This window comes from Monopterus albus, unplaced genomic scaffold (assembly GCF_001952655.1).
Source record: "Monopterus albus unplaced genomic scaffold, M_albus_1.0 scaffold223.1, whole genome shotgun sequence".
NCBI classification, from domain to species: Eukaryota; Metazoa; Chordata; class Actinopteri; order Synbranchiformes; family Synbranchidae; genus Monopterus; species Monopterus albus.
Window position 1 is genome coordinate 48,448 of NW_018128103.1, and position 20,292 is coordinate 68,739.

At 40.3% G+C, this 20,292-nt stretch overlaps 1 protein-coding gene across 1 annotated transcript; it reads right to left on the reverse strand.

The window, feature by feature from the left end:
* Window positions 1-10,726: 10,726 nt before the first annotated feature.
* On the reverse strand, window positions 10,727-17,170 carry ccr12a (chemokine (C-C motif) receptor 12a). Its single transcript, XM_020619619.1, has 2 exons — window positions 17,104-17,170; window positions 10,727-13,030 (listed from the first exon to the last, which is right to left on the reverse strand). The coding sequence occupies exon 2, from the start codon at window positions 13,014-13,016 to the stop codon at window positions 11,928-11,930; it is 1,089 nt and encodes a 362-aa protein (XP_020475275.1). The 5' UTR covers window positions 13,017-13,030; window positions 17,104-17,170; the 3' UTR covers window positions 10,727-11,927.
* Window positions 17,171-20,292: the final 3,122 nt, after the last annotated feature.

Genomic DNA, 20,292 nt, shown 5'->3' on the forward strand with positions numbered 1-20,292 from the left:
TGAGAGCATCTTGACCAGCTGCATCACTGTCTGGTATGGCAGCACTACTGCTATGGACCACAAGCGCCTGCAGTGAGTGGTAAAGACTGTGGAGAAGATCACCAGGACTCCACTGCCCTCTCTGCAGAGCATTTACCACTGCAGGGTGCGTAGGAAAGCTGCCTCCTTCCTCAAGGACCCCACCCAACTCCAGCACAGACTGTTTGCCTTCCCCACCCTCTGGCCGGAGGTTCAGAAGTGTGAAATGCAGGACCACTAGACTGAAAAACTCTTTCTTTCCCTCTGCCATCAGACTCCTAAACAGCTAAGGAGTTTATTACCAGGAAATACGTGATGTACTGTCGACCTGTACTGTCAAACTCTCAGTTTGCACATGCATAATTGCGCAATGAATTTCATTGCATGGGGAAACATGTTTTCCTAACTGTGCATATGACAAATAAGCACTTTGAACTTTGAACTTGAAAAATAGTGTCTAATCATTTGAATGAAAATTGCTCATCTAGGACATAAACCAAAACAGTTTTCTCACTTCACAGTTTGCCTCTGCATTGTGTTACTTAAAGGGCTTTCAGATAAGGCACAGTATGCAATAAATATTTTTTGGGACACAGGAGGAGAAACATTAGTAGTAAGACAGAATAGTGACACCATATCAACTCTCAAATACATCTAAGTGCTAAATTGTGTTGATATCTCTTTCTTCTGGATTCACACTGGAGGCCATGCAACCAAAATGCTAGAGAGCAGTATGCATTTATGTTCTTTTTTAGCTCAAAGAATTAAACACAAAGCAAACTTTCATTCACCTCCATTGACTGTTCAGGGGGGTCTGTTACTTGAATACACCCTGAGCTGCCTTTTACCCTAACCAAGAGGCAGCTCCATGGTGGGATGAAATCTTTTTGAGTTATTCATCGGTGTGGTTGGTCATGTAATTAACCAATTCAGTTTTAAAGTTTGCCTGCAATGTTTTATCCACAGACATTTTCCTCTCATTACTTCATCTGCCTTGTCCATTTTCCCTTTTCTTTTACCCCTAATTGTTTTGTTTCTTCCTGCTTTAGCTTGTGGCCATACTTCTGTGTGACAACCTGACCTTGGTAGCTAAGTAGGGACAAGCCTGGTTAATACGTGGATGGGGGATTCCTTGGAATACCAAGTGCCCCAAGCTTGGGGCAGCTGTGGCTCAGGAGGTAGAGTGGGTCATCTCATAACTGGGAAAATTAAAACATTAGACATGATGTTGTTCACTACATGTGTCAGATCCCTTAAAGGTCAAATTCCACTTCAGTCTCCACATCCCAGCAGGTGACTGACAGTAATGATTCAGCTCCACCTGCTCTTACACAGCTACAGTATTACAGCGAGCACAGAAATTATTCTGACCCTTTCAAGTTTTCCATATTTTGTTATGTTTCAGGCCCATATGAAAAAACAATTTACCTGAAATAATTGAAATGCGGCTTCTTGCTAGCTCAGTTAGCATTTATGTTTATTGTGTTCATTCATGTTTTTGTATGCTGATCATTTGAGGATCATGTTTATACAATATTTTAATTACATTTTGATTGATTTAGTTTTTGTCCTCTCTCTTTATGTGTACTTCATAAAGATAGGATAAAAAGATATAAAAAGACTACCCCTGCTGCTGCACAAACTCAATACATTACCCCTTTTTGTTATATTACACGTAAATCTGCTGCTCTTGGTCATCTGCAATCAAGTCCATGTATACCTCACATGCTATTTGCACCTCATCACCAATGCCCTGGTGATGCTGAACCATCTGACAATCCCCTATTATTGTTTGCACTACTGTCACTGACTGTACACGGTTTTGAGTCATAGTTTATTGGCTGTACTGTTTAGATTTATCCTAATTGTGTTAATCCAGTTCTTATTCTATTCTATCCTTATTCTACTTTATTCTATTTTAGTTCCTAAATGTTATGACACCCAATACTAGGTGAGAGAGAAACAGTATTTCGATTTTCTGTATGTCCTGCACATATGGTGAATTGACAATAAAACCTTATTCTGCCCATGTAAAGTACTTTGGTCAACTGGATGTGCTATATAAGCAAATGTGATTTGATCCTGTTGCAGCTTCAGAGGAAGGAGCAAATTTAGGTGACAAATATAACATTAAAGACATGCTACCCTGAGCATTGCAACCTGGAGGCTGTCCCATCTGGCTTCATGGTCATTCAGTCTAGGAAACTAAAAGTGATTTTCCTTTAGTTTGCTGATGATTTTCTCTACAGAAAAATGTCAGAATGAGAATTTCCCAGAGTGCAGGCTGACATATTATTTTATTTGATGAATGGTCAAAAACCCTAAGACAACAGAGAACTATGGTAACTCTTCTCAAGTGATAACGTGAACAAGATTTTTTCACATTTTTGCTTGAAAAATTACATGAAAAGAAAAGATCAATTATTTATCACAATAGACGGCTTTTATTTTTATTTTGATCAACTAATCAATTCATTAGCTAAGTCATTTAAGTTCTAATTCTCTCATTTAGTACAACATGTGTGATTTCACAGTGACTGAAATGCAAAAGTTTTGTTCATACAGGTAAAAAAAAACCCTTTTTGTCAACAGCACATTATTAATGTAGAAGCCTGCAGGATTGATGAGTCACTGGGCATCGCCCTCCAAATATAGTCTAATGTTTTTTTTTAATTGCAACACACATAACACATTTACAGGGCAAAGGACATAACAAAAGACAAGAAAGCAAATATTAACAAAACAGACATAGGGATTATTCAATTTAGTTTGTGTGTGTGTGTGTGTGTGTGTGTGTGTGTGTGTGTAATTGACAAAAGGACCAAGAGAGTATTGGTAATGCCCGCACCAAAAACCACCAGCACCAGGTGAGGCCAACACTTAGGAAACTCTGGAGCAGCTCAGCAGGGTGAGGTCATCTAGGGCAGCAGGACAGCAGCATCCTTGTACTATGGTTAAGTTAAACCTTACCTTTGTTTTACTGTTCGTCATGGTTTATGTTAATAGTTGATTGTTGGGACTGAAACAGCTTGGGGTTGGCCCCTGATCTTGACAGGAGAGACCCACCCCAATGTAATAGAACCTTCAGTGACAGTACCTTCAGTAAAAGGACTGCACTGACAGTACCTTGGGTAAACGTACTGCGGTAATAGTACTGTTGTGCTCCAGTTCTTGTTACCATTGCTAACTCTGAGAGACGAGGCAGTCCAAGTAACTTCAAAACAGTGCTGATTTATTCAAAGGATCACAGGTAAAATTAACATTACATGCTCAAGTATCTTGCACCTCCAAACTGCTCGCAGGCAGATGTAAGATGAAAGACCCTGAACCCACCAGGCCTATACATTATATCACCTCGGTTGGTCTAGCCCCATACTACACAGAAACGTCTCTGTTGCCAGCTTTGCAGCTGGCCATAGCAGTAGTCAAAACATGAAGCAAATCAATGTGTGTGTGTCTGTTGATTAAGTGGTGTGTAGCTAAAAACATTCTCACATGACCTCTAGTGACATGTCATGATATTAAACATAAGAACATATTATGGCTAAGGCTACAGTTATACACGTCATAATAATAACATTAAACACCCTGTCTGCTGACAGTCATCAACTCTTCTCTCTAGTTATCCTTGACCAGATGTACCCTGTAGAAACTCATAAGTATGACTAAGCATATAACAGTCTAACTAGACATCCTATCTCCACTAAACATTTCTAATACATAAAGTATCTATCCAATTTCTATCTGACTAAAAATACCTAACAGTACCTTCACTGAAAGTACTGAAGACAGTACCTTGAGTGAAATTACGGCAGTGACAGTATCTACAGTGAAAGTACTGTAGTAATAGAACCTTCACTGAAAATACTGCAGAAAGTACTTTGAGTGTCCACATCAACAACAAAATGGATTGGACTGAAAACACTGATGCCTTGTACAAGAAGGGCCAGAGCCGCCTCCACTTGTTGAGGAGACTGAGGTCCTTTGGTGTGCTGGGCACTTCTTCAAACTTTTTATGATATTGTAGTGGCATCTGCTGTTTTTTATGCTGTTGTGGGTTGGGCAGGAGGTAGCACGGACAGGGACAATAAAAGACTAAACAAGCTGGTCAAGAGAGCTGGTTCTGTCCTGGGCTGCCCCCTGGATTCCATCAAGGAGGTGGTGGACAGAAGGATGCTGGTAAAACTAACATCCATCATGCACGAGCCCTCCCATCCCCTGCACCACACAGTAGAGGCTCTTTTAGCGCAAGACTGTTACATCCCCAGTGTAAGAAGGAGCGTTACCGTAGGTCGTTCCTCCCCACAGCAATCAGACTGTACAATACATCACTGCAGTGATAAGCTAGTTGAAAGTATGAGGGACTATGTAATAGTCAACTGAGGTGCAATACTCAAATCCTGGGGTAAAATGCATTGTAAATATTCACATATGTAAATTCTGTTCTTGATTATTAAAACACTTGATCCTGTCTATTTTTGAGTACTTGGAATTTATTTATCAGGATGTGTGTGCGGTGCTTGTTCTCATGGTGTTATGTTGTTTGTTCTCCATTGCTGCTGAAACACTGAAATTTCCCCATTGAGGGATCAATAGAGTACCTACCTACCATGTCAATATTAAAATGAACAAGAACTACTGAAAGGAAGAAGAAAAATTAATTAAGTTATTTGTCTGTACTGTTCAAATTGACATTTTCAGTTCAAAATAAAATAGTGCTGCCACAGGTCCATCTAGCAGCTGTTGTCAAAAAAGCACCAGTGTCGTGGCTCATGGTTGGCTTCTGTACTCTTTGCCAAGGGTGACAGTTCATTTTATAGGATATGGTTTAACCAGCTAGCCAAACAGCTGGTGTAGTATTCTAGCTAATGTCAGCTAATAAAATGTCCTCCTTTCTGGAAATGGGAGATGGGAGAACCTTACAGAAGGACAACCATCAGCACAGCACTCCACCAATCAGACCTCTTTTTTAGAGTGGCCAGACAGAAAACATTCCTCAGTAAAAGACACAAGACAGTCTGCTAGGAGTTTGTCAAAAGGCACCTGAATGACTCTCAAACCATGAGAAGCAAAATCCTTGGGTCTGATGAAACAAAGATTCCCAAGAGTTTGTGTGGAGAGAACTAGGTACTGAACATCACCTCACTGATACCATCCCTACATCAGTCCCTACAGCATCAGGCTGTGGGGACTGGGAGACTAGTCGGGACAGAGGGACAGATGGATGCAGAAACATATAGAGCTATTCTGAATGAAAACCTTCTCTTTAAGTGCTCAGGATGTCAGGCTGGGACCAAGGTTTACATCTCAACAAGACAACGAAGAAGTTCTAGGGCAGCCCAGCCAGAGTCTGGACCTGAACCCAAGAAGTTCTGGAGCAGCCCAACCAGATTCTGGACCTGAACCCAACAGAACATCTCTGGAGAGACCTGAACATGGCTGTGCACCGACACTCCCCATCCAACCTGACTGGCCTAGAACAATTCTGCCAAGAAGAATGGAAGAAAATTCCCAAAGAAAAGTTTGCTAAGCTGGTAGCTTCATTCTCAAGAAGACTTGAGGCTGTCGCTGCTGCCAAAGGTGCTTTGACCAAGGACTAAGTGAAGGCTCTGAATCCTCATGTAAATGGGATAGTTCAGTCTTTTATTTTTAATACATTTTCAAATGACTTGAAAAACCTCTTTTCATTTTATCAGTGTGGAGCATTGTGTGTAGACTGATGAGGAAAAAGTGAATTGAATCAATTTTAAGATCAGACTGAAACATAAAATCTGGAAAACTTGGAAGGGCCTGAATACTTTTCATATTGACTGTTATACACACACAGCAAACGCATGATGTCTATATCACATCAATTGTTCCAAGTCCTTTTTTGTGCATTTGTGAGAGTTCAAGACCCAACATCTGGATATGAATCATTTTGGGTGTCTTTGGACGTCTAATACAAGTTCAGTAATTTGACGTTGTGGTTTCAATCACTTTTCAATGAATGTAGACATACACATTAGTTTGGCTTTATGTATGCCTGGTCTTTATTGTGAACTTCTGTGGCGTACACCGACTAAACACGAAGACAAGCCAAGGACATCCAATTGAGTTGTGTGTCAGATGCTGAAAAAGTGGTCCACTGAGTAGCCAGAATGAAAGTTTTTACAATGTCTTTTTTGGACATCTGTGTGTTTAATTTGGGCATCCATCAGACATCTTGATTAGATTCAAAATGAAACTTTTTGTGATGCAAATATGGGAAATATGTTTTGGGTGCCTACTCAACTCCAGTTTAGGTCCCCCACACAGAGCTAGCTTTTACAACAGCTTTTTCCCGGCTGCAGTAAGACCGATGGCAAATACGTAAATGTGAGAAATGTGAGATTATATGTGCAATAACCCCTTACTAGACATGCGCAATAATAATATAGAAATGTTGTGGAACCTGAATAATAGCAGGACATTCTCTACCAAGCAATGGAAACAGGCTGCTAGAGTCTGCTCCTGTCCTGCTTGGTTGCTGAACCAAACCAGACAGTGATGGAAGAGCAGAGAACAGACTCGATGATTCTTCTGTAGAACTGTATCAGCAGCTCCTGGGGCAGGTTGAACTTCCTGAACTGTTGCAGGAAGTACATCCTCTGCTGTGCCTTCTTGGTGATGGCGCTGATGTTATACATATAGAAGTATAGAGATAACCCTGTTTTTCAGCGTTTAGTCACTGACACCAGACTGACAGAGAGAGAGGTCAGGGATGTTGACACAAAGCAAAATTGCACATCTGAGATGTTTAGTATGAAGGCCTGTGGACAACTAGTAGATGAACAGCTGCAGGGTTCAGATCAGATGACAAAGCTGTGAGCTGGATCAGTTTGCCCGAGATTCAGACATGTTGACCTCAGAATAAAAACACTAGCTGGCCCTGTTACAGTAACATTATCTAGAGAGTGGTGTTTGTTGTTTGTGACGACATAGTTGATGGTGATGTCTCTTGGAGAAACCACGGGTAAATTAGTGTAGTTAGCAGACTACACAAACTGTATATAGTTCAAAAATTTTAAAAATTGTTATTTGCTGGCAATTTTCTGTGATTATGAATTTTTATTGATGAGACCATTGCAACCAGTGGTAAGACGACTGAATGGGGCTGGCCCAGAAGATTTGTGATGGCACAGCCTGACACATGCTGTGGGAGCTAATAATAGATAAAAAAAAAAAAGTCATTTAACATACTGGACTTACTGGAATGATCACCCAACCAATGGCACATTTCATTGTGTTTTATCATTATGGTTTTTATCCCTCTGTAGTTAAATGTAGTGTAGTTTGGGTAGAGATCAATTCACCCTAAACACGGGTAAAATACAAATAAGCTTGGTTTACATTAAGCTTTACCAAAATCTAAGAGTTCTAGAAATAATTCTATTTATTCAGACAAAACAATAAGTACACTACTATTCAAGACATTATCATATCAGTTGTTGCCTGTCTACAAGATGGGACACAAACACTGGGCTACTAGGCTAATAAAAACTAACATAGTTATCTTAAATTTATCAAACAGATGATGCCTTGGCATACATCATGTATTCATGTCAGTTGTGTAGTTGTGGTTGTAATATAATAATGGGAAATTAGGGTCTAGTTTTTAGAGATTGCAATAAATGTTGAGAAAATGACTGATGCAGGGTTTTGAGGTCTAATTTTCTCAAGATTTCAAAGCCTATAATAAAATATTTTGACAGCAGTGAAAAGTACATTGATTCTACTTCATATTTAGGTATGGTTGTTTATTTTTATTGTGCAGGAAATATAAATAAATAGGCTCCAAAAAATGGTTTGACAACATGTTCAAAAAAGTGATGACATGGAAGTTGAGAGGAGTGAAATTTTAAGTCTATTTTAAAATGAAAAAAATCCACTATCCTTGTGAGGAAAGACTTTATTTGTTCTTATGAGGAACTACTCCACCATGGAACAGGAGTGCTTTGCTGTTGTAAGGGCAGTGGAAAAATGGAGGTACAATTTGGAAAGCAGACACCTCATGATTGTGACTGATCACTCATCTCTAGTCTGGGTTCTCCAGACTCAAAAGCCTAGCACTTAGCTTATCAAGTGAGGTCTTCAAATCCAGGAGTTCACTTTCACTGTGGAGTACTGAAAGGGGAAGTACAACACCATACCTGATGCCCTTTCAAGAGCTCCAGTGTGCAGTCATCCAGCCAGTATATGAAGGGAGGAGGCGATTCGCCAGTGTTAGCTCTGGCAGTGTGGTTACCAGTTAGTACCAGTTAGTTCACATGCATGCAGTGCTTACTGCTCAGTCAGCCTGTGGAGATATCACAGGGGAGATATAGGGCTGTTTATCATGTAGCTACTGTATTCTAGCAATCAGAATCAGTTTATTGGCCAGGTGTGATGGACACACAAGGAATTTGACTCAGGTACATCGGCTCTCAATGTGCAAACAGTAAACCAGCATAAGGCTGTGTAATATAACAAAATAAGCTGTATTAACAGCAATAGTGACAGCAACAAACAGTGCAAACAATGCAGAATAAGCAGTATAAACAGACAGTAAACAATGCAGACAACAAGGGAATGTTCATTGAAATGAAATAAATAGGGATAAAACAGAATACTTAAGAACTAGAGACCTGTACAAGTTTCTATAATCTGTACAGGGTATATTTACAGGTATTGCACTGAGGCTTATTGTCCAATCATACTGTTGTGGGTTAAGTGTTCATCAGAGCGACAGCCTGGGGGAAGAAACTATCCCTGTGCACAGTGACCTGTAACGCCGTCCAGAGAGGAGGAGTTCAACAGATTGTGTCCGGGGTGTGAGGGATCAGCAGTGATCCTCTCCCCCCTCCTTTTTACCAGTGAGGTGTTCAGGTCCTCCATGGAGGGCAGGCTCACACCAATGACCTTTTCTGCAGTCCTGACTGTCTGCTGAAGTCTGTACTTGTCCTGCTTGGTTGCTGAGCCAAACCAGACAGTGATGGAGGTGCAGAGAACAGACTCGATGATTCCTCTGTAGAACTGTATCAGCAGCTCCTGGGGCAGGTCGAACTTCCTGAGCTGGAGCAGGAAGTACATCCTCTGCTGTGGCTTCTTGGTGATGGTCCTGATGTTGGACGTCCACTTCAGGTCCTGGGAGATGGTGGAGCCCAGGATGTTAACAGTATTTTTATCTTATCAGTGCCGACACGCTGGTGGTTGAACTGGTGCTAAGGTGGAGCAGGCTACGTTAGCCGCATGGTTGACAGAGGGGTCCTTCAAGATGCAGTCATTGGTATAGAGTGAAATTAGCACAGGGGAGAGCACACATCCCTGGGGGGCACCTGTGCTGGTAGTCTGGGTGTTGGATTTGATTTTCCCCAGCCACACCTGCTGCTTCCTATCTGTCAGAAAGCTAGTAATCCACTGACAGGGGGGGGCAGGCACAGTGAGCTGGGTCAGTTTGGAGTGGAGGATGTCCAGGATGATGGTGCTGAATGCTGAGCTGAAGTCCACAAAGAGGGCCCGTGCATAGGTCCCTGGGGAGTCGAGGTGTTGCAGGATGTAATGCAGTGCCATGTTCACTGCATCGTCCACTGATCTGTTTGCCTAGTAGGCAAACTGCAGGGGGTCTAGCAGGGGGTCTACGATGCCCTTCAGGTGGGCCAACACCAGTCTCTCAAAGGACTTCATAACTACAGATGTCAGGGCGACAGGTCTGTAGTCATTCAATCCACTGATGGAGGGTTTTCTTGGGGACTGGAATGATGGTGGAGCATTTGAAGCAGGAGGGGACTTCACACAGCTGCAGTGACCTGTTAAAGATAAGTGTGAAGATGGGAGCCAGCTGATCAGTGCACACTTTCAAGCAGGAGAGGGTCACACCATCTGGGCCTGGTGCCAGCAAAGTTGTTGTGCCACTATTTCAGCTTAGAAGATGCAGATGTAGCAGAGCTTGTTTGACTGAGAGATTAGCTTGTTAGCACTGTAACTTTAATACCCTAAAATAAGCAGTGTAATAAAAAGAAGAATAGAACTGTTACACCTATTTCTACTTTTACTTGAATACAAATACAACAAAAATTGCTGCTTCCATAAAAACAGATATAAACACAAATACTGGACTCTCTGCACATCGCTAGTCAAGTGCATCTTAATATGGTGGGCAGGATTAGTGAAATATCTCAGGTGTTGATGCTTTGGTTTTTGACCATTCTTTTTTAATCAGTATCCCCTAACTTTTTGGAAGTACAATACACAACTGCTGGAGTACTCCTTTAAATATGACATGGTAACAAAAACTTACAGTTTTTAGATCTATATTTAGTGTAATGCTTCAAACCAAGTGTTCAAATCACCAGTAAAGTATTACTGTACTTTCACTGCTGTTGTAAAGCTCCTTAAATACCTTATTCATTTCTTTATGAACAAACCTGTTCATAATGAACAGGTTCATTAAGTGGTTCATTAAGGTTTGCTCATAACAAACCTTTGTGTATTTGTTGAAAATGTATTTGGCAATAACTTTGACTCACACTGTATCATAAAGCCTTTTTGGTCAAAATAGGTTTAGCTGACAGGAAACTGCTCCAGATGTTCTATCAGAAAAGGGAAATGATCCCAACCAAAATAAAGAATTTGAAAAAAACGTTTTCGTAACCATAAGAGAAAAGAACAGTTTTAATATTTGACATATTTATTGGAAAGTAAAAATACATTTCATTTTAAAGTACTATTACATTTCTACAAAGAAACACGTTACATTAAGCAGATTGGACCAGACTGGACCACCATGACAGAACATATAAAACATGGAGGGTATTAAGACAGAAACTATTTTGTGACCATTTTTGTCTTTTCATGGGATTGGTTGCACATTTTTCTTTACAATAAAAAAAATATGGAATAACACAAGTGTTAGCCTGGCAGTAAGGGGCTGAAAGGCCTTTTCAGTGTAATAAGCACAAATCAGTTTTCAGGACCCCTGAAGTTGGTAGCTTTCTGTGGTTGGTACTTCAGGCTTTACTTGACATAATACTATAATGTCCATGGTATATCTACATATGATCAACAGCGGAATGGTTTGGCAACAGTACTGCTTTTCAAGAGAGAGGCTGTTGGGATTTGCAAACTACCTGAGGATACTGCTACTGATTTAAAATCTGTTCTTCACCGTGGCACCGTGGACCCAGATCTGGACAAAGCAACCTTTATTTTGTTAAGCATAGATATTTTCCTTTAATTTCATTATGATTGACATGTGACAAATAAAAAGACAAAGCTTCATCAGTACCTTTTTTCAAATACAGGGCTCCTTCTGAATTTTAACACAAATACAATTTATGATTAAAATAATTCTAAAAGTGTAAAAAGATAAAAGAATAAAGAGTAAAAATGTATAATACAAGCGTAACAATTAGAATGCAAGAACTAGATGTTTAATTTAGGCAGTTTTGATACTGACAAACACATCTAGTTATCAATAAAAGAACATTTGGTTTATATATCAGATAATAAAATGCTGATTTATAAGTAAGCAACTTTGAAGTCATTCCACTATGAAACACAAGTAAACATATAGACAGGTGACAAATTAAATTAAAAACCAAGACAAAGCGTCTCAGAAAGATGCTAGGCCACCACATGCCAACAGAATAGCTCCAGTCACCTTGTCTTTGATTCTTCAAGTCTCTGAACTGGAGGGATGGACACTGTTCATACAAAAGATATTCCCTCCACCACCATCATCAAAACATGATGCTGACTAATACATCAGTCAATAATCTCAGGTTTTTAGGCTTCTTATCATTGGACTGAAAGTAACTTTGTAATGCTATCTGAACTTGAAGTTAAAGCAAATGAGATGCCAAAGCATGTAAGCTTTTACACATATATGATTGCTTGGTGCGTGTGTCTGTCTAGTATTCATAAGCAGAATGTGGTGTCCTCTGTGATGTTGACCTGGTGCTCTGGCTACTGAGGCTAATGTGTCTCTTCAGACAGGGGATCTTCTTAGCCATCAGCCTTCTGAAGTGGCTCTGAAACTTCTTTCCCACAAATGTGTAAAACACAGGACTAATGCAACAATACAAATAGGCTATATTTCGGGTCACATACAAGGCATAGTCTAAACTGTCCGAGGCAGCACACGAGTCATCCCCCTCACTGGTGCGGGAGCCCTGGATAGCCCGAAGGAGGATGACAATGTTATAGGGTGTCCAGCAGGCAAAGAAGGTGAAGATAATGATAAATATGAGCTTGATAGCACGGCACTTCTCCCTCATGCGGGTGGACAGGATACGGATGGTGATGCTGATGTAGCAGTACATCACCATAAATAAAGGGAGGAAAAAGAAGAGCAGGAACTGTTGGTAATAACTGACCAGACGCCAGCGCTTCATGATGCTCTCATCGAATCCTGACTCCTCACACATCAATCCACTTAATGCATTGTACCACACATTTTGGAGAACCAGCTCTTTCACACTTGCTAAAATACTGATGCACCAAACTGTCACCGATGCAATGATAGCATATGCCCTTTTCCTGCTCCTGGCAGCTGTCACTGCATGCACCACTGCAAGGTATCGATCAAATGTCATGAGGGTGAGGAAAAGGATGGAGCTGTAGAAACCAATGAAGTAGGCACTGCTGACCATCTTACACAAGGCTCTGCCAAAAATCCACTCAGACAGATGATATGTTGCCCAAAAGGGGAGACTGGAGGCAAAGAGAATGTTGGAGAGGACCAAGTTCAGGAGGAAGATGTTTGTCACTGTGCTGAGCTTCTCATACTTGTAAATTATGAAGAGGACAAGCCCGTTACCAAGGTAACTCAGGAGGAAATTGACATAGTAGAAAACTGGGATGATTCTGGAACCAAACTGGTTGACAGCTGTCTTTCCACAGAGATGGACAGTTTTGCTGACCACATAGCTCGGGTCAGACGTGTCTTCAGTTTCATTTTGTAGGGTCAAGAAGTATGCATACAGATCATCGTCGTTCATGGCTGGAGTTTGGCCTGTAGCACAAAACATTAAGACCCATGTTAGTCTGCTTACTGGTAGTTGCAAACTTGCTCATAAAACACAGCAGGTACTGATCACATAAGACCTTAGCTCAACCCTCCTCTCCACTGTTTGTAAGATGGGTGCTTGCTTGGTAGCATGTAATAAACTGACCCATAAAAACCTTTTGTCATCTGCGTTCTTTAAGTGAGAATCATTTTCCAGGAGTTACTATCAGTATTTTCACACACATTGATAAGCGTCTGTTTCAGTTGTTCAAGTTGTACTGTAGTTGCGACTCAACTCATTGTCTCACAGAACGGATGTGCTGGCTAGCATACACTGATGAAAGCCAGAAAGATAACGATGTGTTTCCTTCTTTAAATGTTTCAATCATTTGGTGCACATGTTCCTTCATGCATTAAATTCTTCAACATTCTGAAATTCTGTTCCATCAATTCAAACCCATGTAACAAGGCGTTAGAATGAACCCTGCTGTTTTTCTAGAGGCTCTATGTTCCTGTGAATGCAAAGCCAGTGGTAGGACGAGCTATTTTTGTACAGTACCAGGTATTTCCTAACACCAAATGAGCAGTTTTACAGGGGTGGAAGGAGAGGCTCAGTGGAGACTGAGGCTGATTAGTTTTGGTTCTCATTTTGGAAATTGTATTTTTGTTCAAACCTGCTGACACCACTGCTTACTGCAAATGGAAAACTGCAGTGAGTCACTATTAACACATCTTGATCCAGACATGTTTGATTAGATAAAGACTGCAATTGACCTGGCAAGACCCTCTAGCAACCTGAGGTGGTTGTGGATCAGGAGGTAGAGTGGTCTTCCCACAACTACAAGGTTGATGGTTTGATTCCCATTCTTCTCAGTCCACATGTCCTTGGGCAAGACACTGAGCCCCCAGTTAGTCCTGATGGCCAGAGCAGGGACAGCTCCGCCATCTGTGTGTGTGTGTGAGTTGGTGCTGCAGATGGCTGCCTTGGTTTTGTACTGGAGACAAATTCCTTGTGTGTGTAACATACTTGGCCAATAAAAGTGATTATCTATCAAAATTTGCAGGTAGTAATGGTTGGGTTAGTAATAATGCTACTTAGTGCATTATGCTGCATTTCACCTGTAGATATTGGGAAGAGCAGCTGTTACCACGGTGAACACTAATGAGGACCTCAACAATATAAAAGCTGAAAGTAATTGCCATCAGAGATTACAGAGTACAGATTTCCACTTTAGAAAGATTGTTTTCTTGGCGATAATTAGAGAGATATGAAGTGGGGTTTTATATTTAATTGGTAGGTGGTTAACTTCTGTGATATTACCAAGCCGGCAGATTGATGGTGATGGATGGATTCTACAGCTCAAGGTGGTGGAGAGTTTATCTGTCACTGCTACCCAGAGGCAGTAAACAGGCAGGTCCAAGTGGCATAGAAGTACACATCAACCAATGGACCAGCTCTCTCTTAGAACACATCACACTAGAGAAAATACCATTCACTCATAAGAATAATATACCAACTTTTACCAACACTTGGAATCAGTTTCTAACCACTTTTAACTTAAACCAGATACCTGAGGCCAAGGCCACGCACATTCCCACAAACTCCTAAAAATATAACAAATTGCTTGTTATTTCATTATTGTTACTGTTATTAGTCCTCATTGTCCATGCTACTGTATTGAGTGTGTCACACCTGTCAATCAAACCAACTAACTGAAAATATAACCTACACTCCCACCCCAAATTTCCTACTTTATTTGGTGTAATATTATTTTTATTTAATAAGTACTGAATATCAGTCTGCATAGAGTTGGATACACCCACACAATACACTTTCACACACAAAACTTAATAACTTAATTTAATAATCCCTTTGTCTCTTTTGTCTCATCTATTATGTTATGTTATGTCCTTTGTCCTGTAAATGTTTAATTTTGTGTTGCAATTTAAAAAAAGGAGAGATAAAAGTACAGAGTAGAGTAGTGGCTCTAAAATAAATGACTAAATCAGTGATTCACACCAACTATATCATTTAAGCTTTTTCTTTTTGCCTGTCAAAACAAAACTAGAGAACAGAAACTGCTGACTGAAGCAGTACCAAAGCCCTGACTTCCTCAAATGGAGTGCAATACTTGTTCCCAGAAATGACTGATTATCATTTCAGCAGGGTTGACATTTATGTTTTTTTAACCTCTGAATGCAAAGAGCAGAATTTCTGAGCAATATTTTACAGTAGCACAAATACTTTCTAATTTTATTTTTAAAAATATCAAAATCATAATAATTATAAAACACTGTGCATTATATTATTTTGCAGATGTTTTTGTCCAGAGTGACTATTAACTCAAACAAGACAGGACCCAACCCATCACCTGTGTACTTAATGGCTGTCTCCATGTTACTGTAATAGTCTGTGGAAGCTTGTGACAGTTTTCAGATAGTTTTGACCATTGCCTGGCCCAGACAGGCAAGACATGGGTCCCTATTAAAACATGAGAGTCATCTGCTAACATTACTGTCAGCTGGATTTATTCTGGCCACATTTGGAAAAGTCAGAAATTACACTTGTCCAGCAGAATCTTCCAATGTGGTTTTGTAACCGCACTGTCCCCAATATGAAAATGTTTTTTCAGTGCAAACCAAAGTTTGTATGCAGCATTTCCACACACTGTGCATCAAGTCTCCTTCATTAAGACTACAGCCAAAGCTTAGGGCAGGCTGCAGCAGTGGCAGGCACAGTTTTTGTAAATGCTATATTGTCATGGCCCTCAGCAAATATTTTATCTGCTGGTACACAGAATATATCACCTGTGATGGTAATGTGCTTTGAAGCTGCTGCATAGCATTTTATTTCTTTCAATAGTTGCAAATAGTGTGACCTCATTAAATCCAGCCAACCACACGATTAACCTCTGATTGCACAGCCGACTTTTAATATTAGCACAACTATCCCATAAGTGCATATGCAATGATGAAAGGCATGCTGCAATCACATTCAATAAACATACAAACTCTTAGTCTAGCTTGATGCATCTGTTTGAAAAATCCAGCAAGTGCTTGGGGCAGGATGCGTCACCCACTTTTGGCTCATCACTGGTGGATGTGCCAGTGCTCACAAGCTGGGGAGTAGCCTGTTCATTAGTATATAAATCAGCAACCTGCTCTTTCTACAGCAATGTCTATGTGACCATGAGCAACACTTTATTCTATAACCCTGGATTCCAGGATACACAAAAGAGGCATACCAGAAACATTGTGTACTCCACTGCTTTTGTGGAACAATTTTTACTCCAACAGAGGGGGTTAAATAAAATGAACACTGCAATATAGCTAATAACCTACAACAGTTAACTCTATTTTGGACTCTCCGGTTCCCTGGAGAAGGTCAGCACTGTCGACAACTTGCTCTTCACTAGTGGTGCAAATGAACATGCCAAAATTCACTAATGTTAGATTTGGCAGGGAACATTTGTGTGATTCATTTCAGCTTTTCCTTTCCTCTTTGTGACCAAGCCAGGTCTGCATTATCTAGTTACAGGAAACAGAGGCTTCCTGTAGTGGAATCAGAGTTATGTGAAGCTCAGTTTCAGATCTCAATTCACAGCTGGAGTAGCCTCAGAAAGCTGTGTGCTTCAGTACACTTGTTTGATATTGCATATTGGTTTACCATATTTCTTACAGGGATCATTTATATTGTCTCACCATGAGCTTTTCTTTTTTTAAGATCTGAGGGGGCCAGTGATTATTTGTTAGGTGTAGATTTAAGTTACAAAGTAGATGAAAATTAATGTAATTAAAACACTTCAAAACAATGTGCCCTGGCATGGAATAATTTGACTTAATTTAATATTTTGTGTTACACTTAAAGCTCAGCTTACTACTGATACTCTCTTCAACTGAAAACTGCCAATGAAACAGACACATGGTTTAAATTTCATATATACATAAAATAGTAACCTTTCAAACAACAATTAACCAACAAAATATGCACATGTCTGTGTCAAAAAGGAATAAAGTGTTAAACACAAATTAACATGAAAAACAAATGAGCAAATTCAGATTTCTGTTGTCAGTCTTACCTGTGGAGCGTTTTCGGTGTGCAGTGGGAGAAGGACAATGAGGAGCACAAGGATGCACTGGGTGAGTTTTCTGTGTAACTAACTGAGCTCAAGCGTTTTAGTGTGACAGAGGGCAGCATCTGCTGAAGGGGGCTGTCCTAAACCAAATTAATGTACTGCTCAATACAAGCAGCTGTAAGTGCTTTTGTATTAACTGTAAACAAATTGTTGACTCATTATGCAGCCAGTAGACGCTGCAACCCGTGTGTTGTTTGGTTACATTTGTAAAATAAGATTGAATGTATTTCTTTACTACTTGAAATGCACCTTTCTGGAAATATTTAAATGATGGGCTCTGTATAATAACAATGACCAAATGACAAAATTATTCAAATAGGAGCTTTGTTGACAGAGCTTACCCAACTACTATTCCATCTTTGTTAGGTTTTACACCTATTTCTAATGTATGCATTTTCTCCAAACACAGGAAACCTGGATTTAAGTTTTAAAATAAGAAATAATATAAGAGAAGAATCCGCCAAATCTCTGACCGGTTTACTAGCAAGGGTTATTTTACTCCACTGATCTCAAAGTAACTGACTCTGTTCCTAAAAATAAATAAAAAAACACTGTGGGCAAGACAACGTACATGTGTGACTGAATGTTGGTAATGACTGGTAACAACAAAACAAACTAACTGTAGCTTAGGAACGGAGAACAAACAGTGACAGAAGAGGATCATATTGCATCTAAGATGGGGACATTTGCAGCCAAGGTTTTAAGTTGTTCAGCAAAGGACACAGTACACATGATATTATATAATTTCAGTTGGACTTGCATTAAACAGACGTTGGTTGCTGGTATGTGATGATGCCCAGTGTCAGACAGTTGATTCTAGGTTCAAACGACTGCAGTACAAATTGGTGCATACATACACACACACACACATACAGTACATACATATTGCATCATGGTAGAATACAATTTAATGATACTTTCATAAATCGTAGCTCCAAAGAGCTGGTAAACGTCTTGGTAACAATGATACAGATCTGATCTGACACCGCTTCCTTTAATCTTCCTCTGTACTCACATCGTGCCTTGTCATTTCTCTTTTCTGCTTATATGAAATTTTCACGACTGAGGTTAAATTTGCTTTGCATTTGCATCCTGTGGACAAAATTTCATATCAACATTCAGTATTTAAAAAGTGACAACTGTTGATCAGCGGCTGAAGATCCTGACAAGTTGCCTGGCCATGGAAACCATGTAGATCATTTATCCCTACTCTCTGGTGCAGCCCATAGAGGTCTGCCAGGCCTTTATTGTCATGGTTACAGTAATAAATGTGTTAAGATTGTGGAACAGTCATAGATAAAATAAACCACTTGTCAGAAAGAGTTTTGAAACTGGACTTAAATGCTCGGCAATACCAGAGCACCAGTTGGTAAGAAGGTTTATTGTATGATAGTTTACAGAGACAGGTGACCGCTGTGTCATCTGCAAACTTCAGGAGTTTAACACAGGGGTCCTCTGAGGTGCAGTCATAGGTATAGAGGGAGAATAACAGCAGGGAGAGCACACATCCCTGGAGGGCACCTGTGCTTATTGTCCGGGTGCTGGATGTGGTTTTCCCCAGCCTCACCTGTTGCTCCCTGTCTTTCAGAAAGCTAGTAATCCACTGACAGGTTGGGGCAGGCACAGTGAGCTGGGTCAGTTTGGAGTGGAGGATGTCCGGGATGATGGTGTTGAATGCCAAGCTGAAGTCCACAAAAAGGACCTGAGTTAGGTCCCTGGGGAGTTGAGGTGTTGCAGGATGTAATGCAGTGCCATATTGACTGTATCATCCACTGACCTGTTTACTCAGTAGGCAAACTGCAGCATTTCCATATCCTCTCTGCATTACATTGTGTTCTTGTTGTATTTTTATTTGCTCCCTTCACTTGCTGCTTTAAAGTGCCTTAGATTTGTGATTTTACTGCCTATGTAGATTTGTGTTATTGCTCATTTACTTTATATTTCACTTGTATTATGTGGCATTCATGTGGATTGCAAAGTAAGAATTTCATTGTACAGGGAAACATGTTTCCTGTTTACTGTGCATATGACAAATAAACACTTTAACTTTTGACTACCGGTATTTGCCCAATTCATGGGGGAGGGTTGGCTCTAAAATTTCCTAAGACAATGAGTAGGGAGTCTGGAGGTTCCCGTTCCAAGAGAATTATCTGGTCAGCCAGGTGTAATGCCTCACTAACGCAGGCCTGGGATGGGATTAAAACCCCGGCCAGAATAAAAGAGGAAAACACACACCAGTTCTTTTTAGAAGAAAAGTGTAAGAAACCTCAAACATCATCTTTATCCTGTGTAGCAGGAGTAGAAATTACTTTGCTGATTTGAATCACTTTGTTCAGTTCAGTTTAAAAATTTCTAGTCAGTGATTATGTAGGTTGTTCACCCTTGTTCCAAAGCTAAATGGCTGCATCACCATTCCATACGGTGATCACCATTCAGTGTTGATTCTGACTGGTTTCAGTTCATTAGTACAGGTTCCAAGCCATCACATTCAGTTTCAGTACAAAACTAGCTTATACAAGCACTGCACACAAAGTTAATGGCTCAGCAATCTAATAGTTTGGACAGAGTTATTCAACTGTAATGCGATATTTGATTTGTTGCTGTGGCTTTTGCAATCTTTTAATATTAGTAAGAAAGTATACTGTGCACTGTGAATTACATCTGAACTCAGTCATCATGTGAGGAGCTCCAGTCTAAAAGCTACTGATTGGGTAGGTGATAATGATGAGGGGTCAGTATAGTCTGTTCATTTTGAAGATTGTTGTTGATTGATAGTCTAATGACATCCTTTCTTTGTTCTATTTTACACATGTATCATGCATTGGTTTTTTTTATTATATGGCTCATTAAGACATGAGCCAACAGTAACCAGAACTCCCACTTCGCAGTTCTGTGCCTCCACCAGCCAGTCAGATTCATGGGAATGGGACTGACGTGAAGTTACTGACATTGACCAGTCACCTTTGACCACCAAACTCTAATCAGTTCATCCTTGAGTGCAAATCGGCATTTGTGCAAAATTTGAAGCAATTCCCTCAAGGTGTTCCTGAACTATCGCATTCAGGAGAATGGTCCAGACAACCCAAAAACATAATGACTCTGGCCAGTGGTATCGCTGGTGCAGAGTATAGT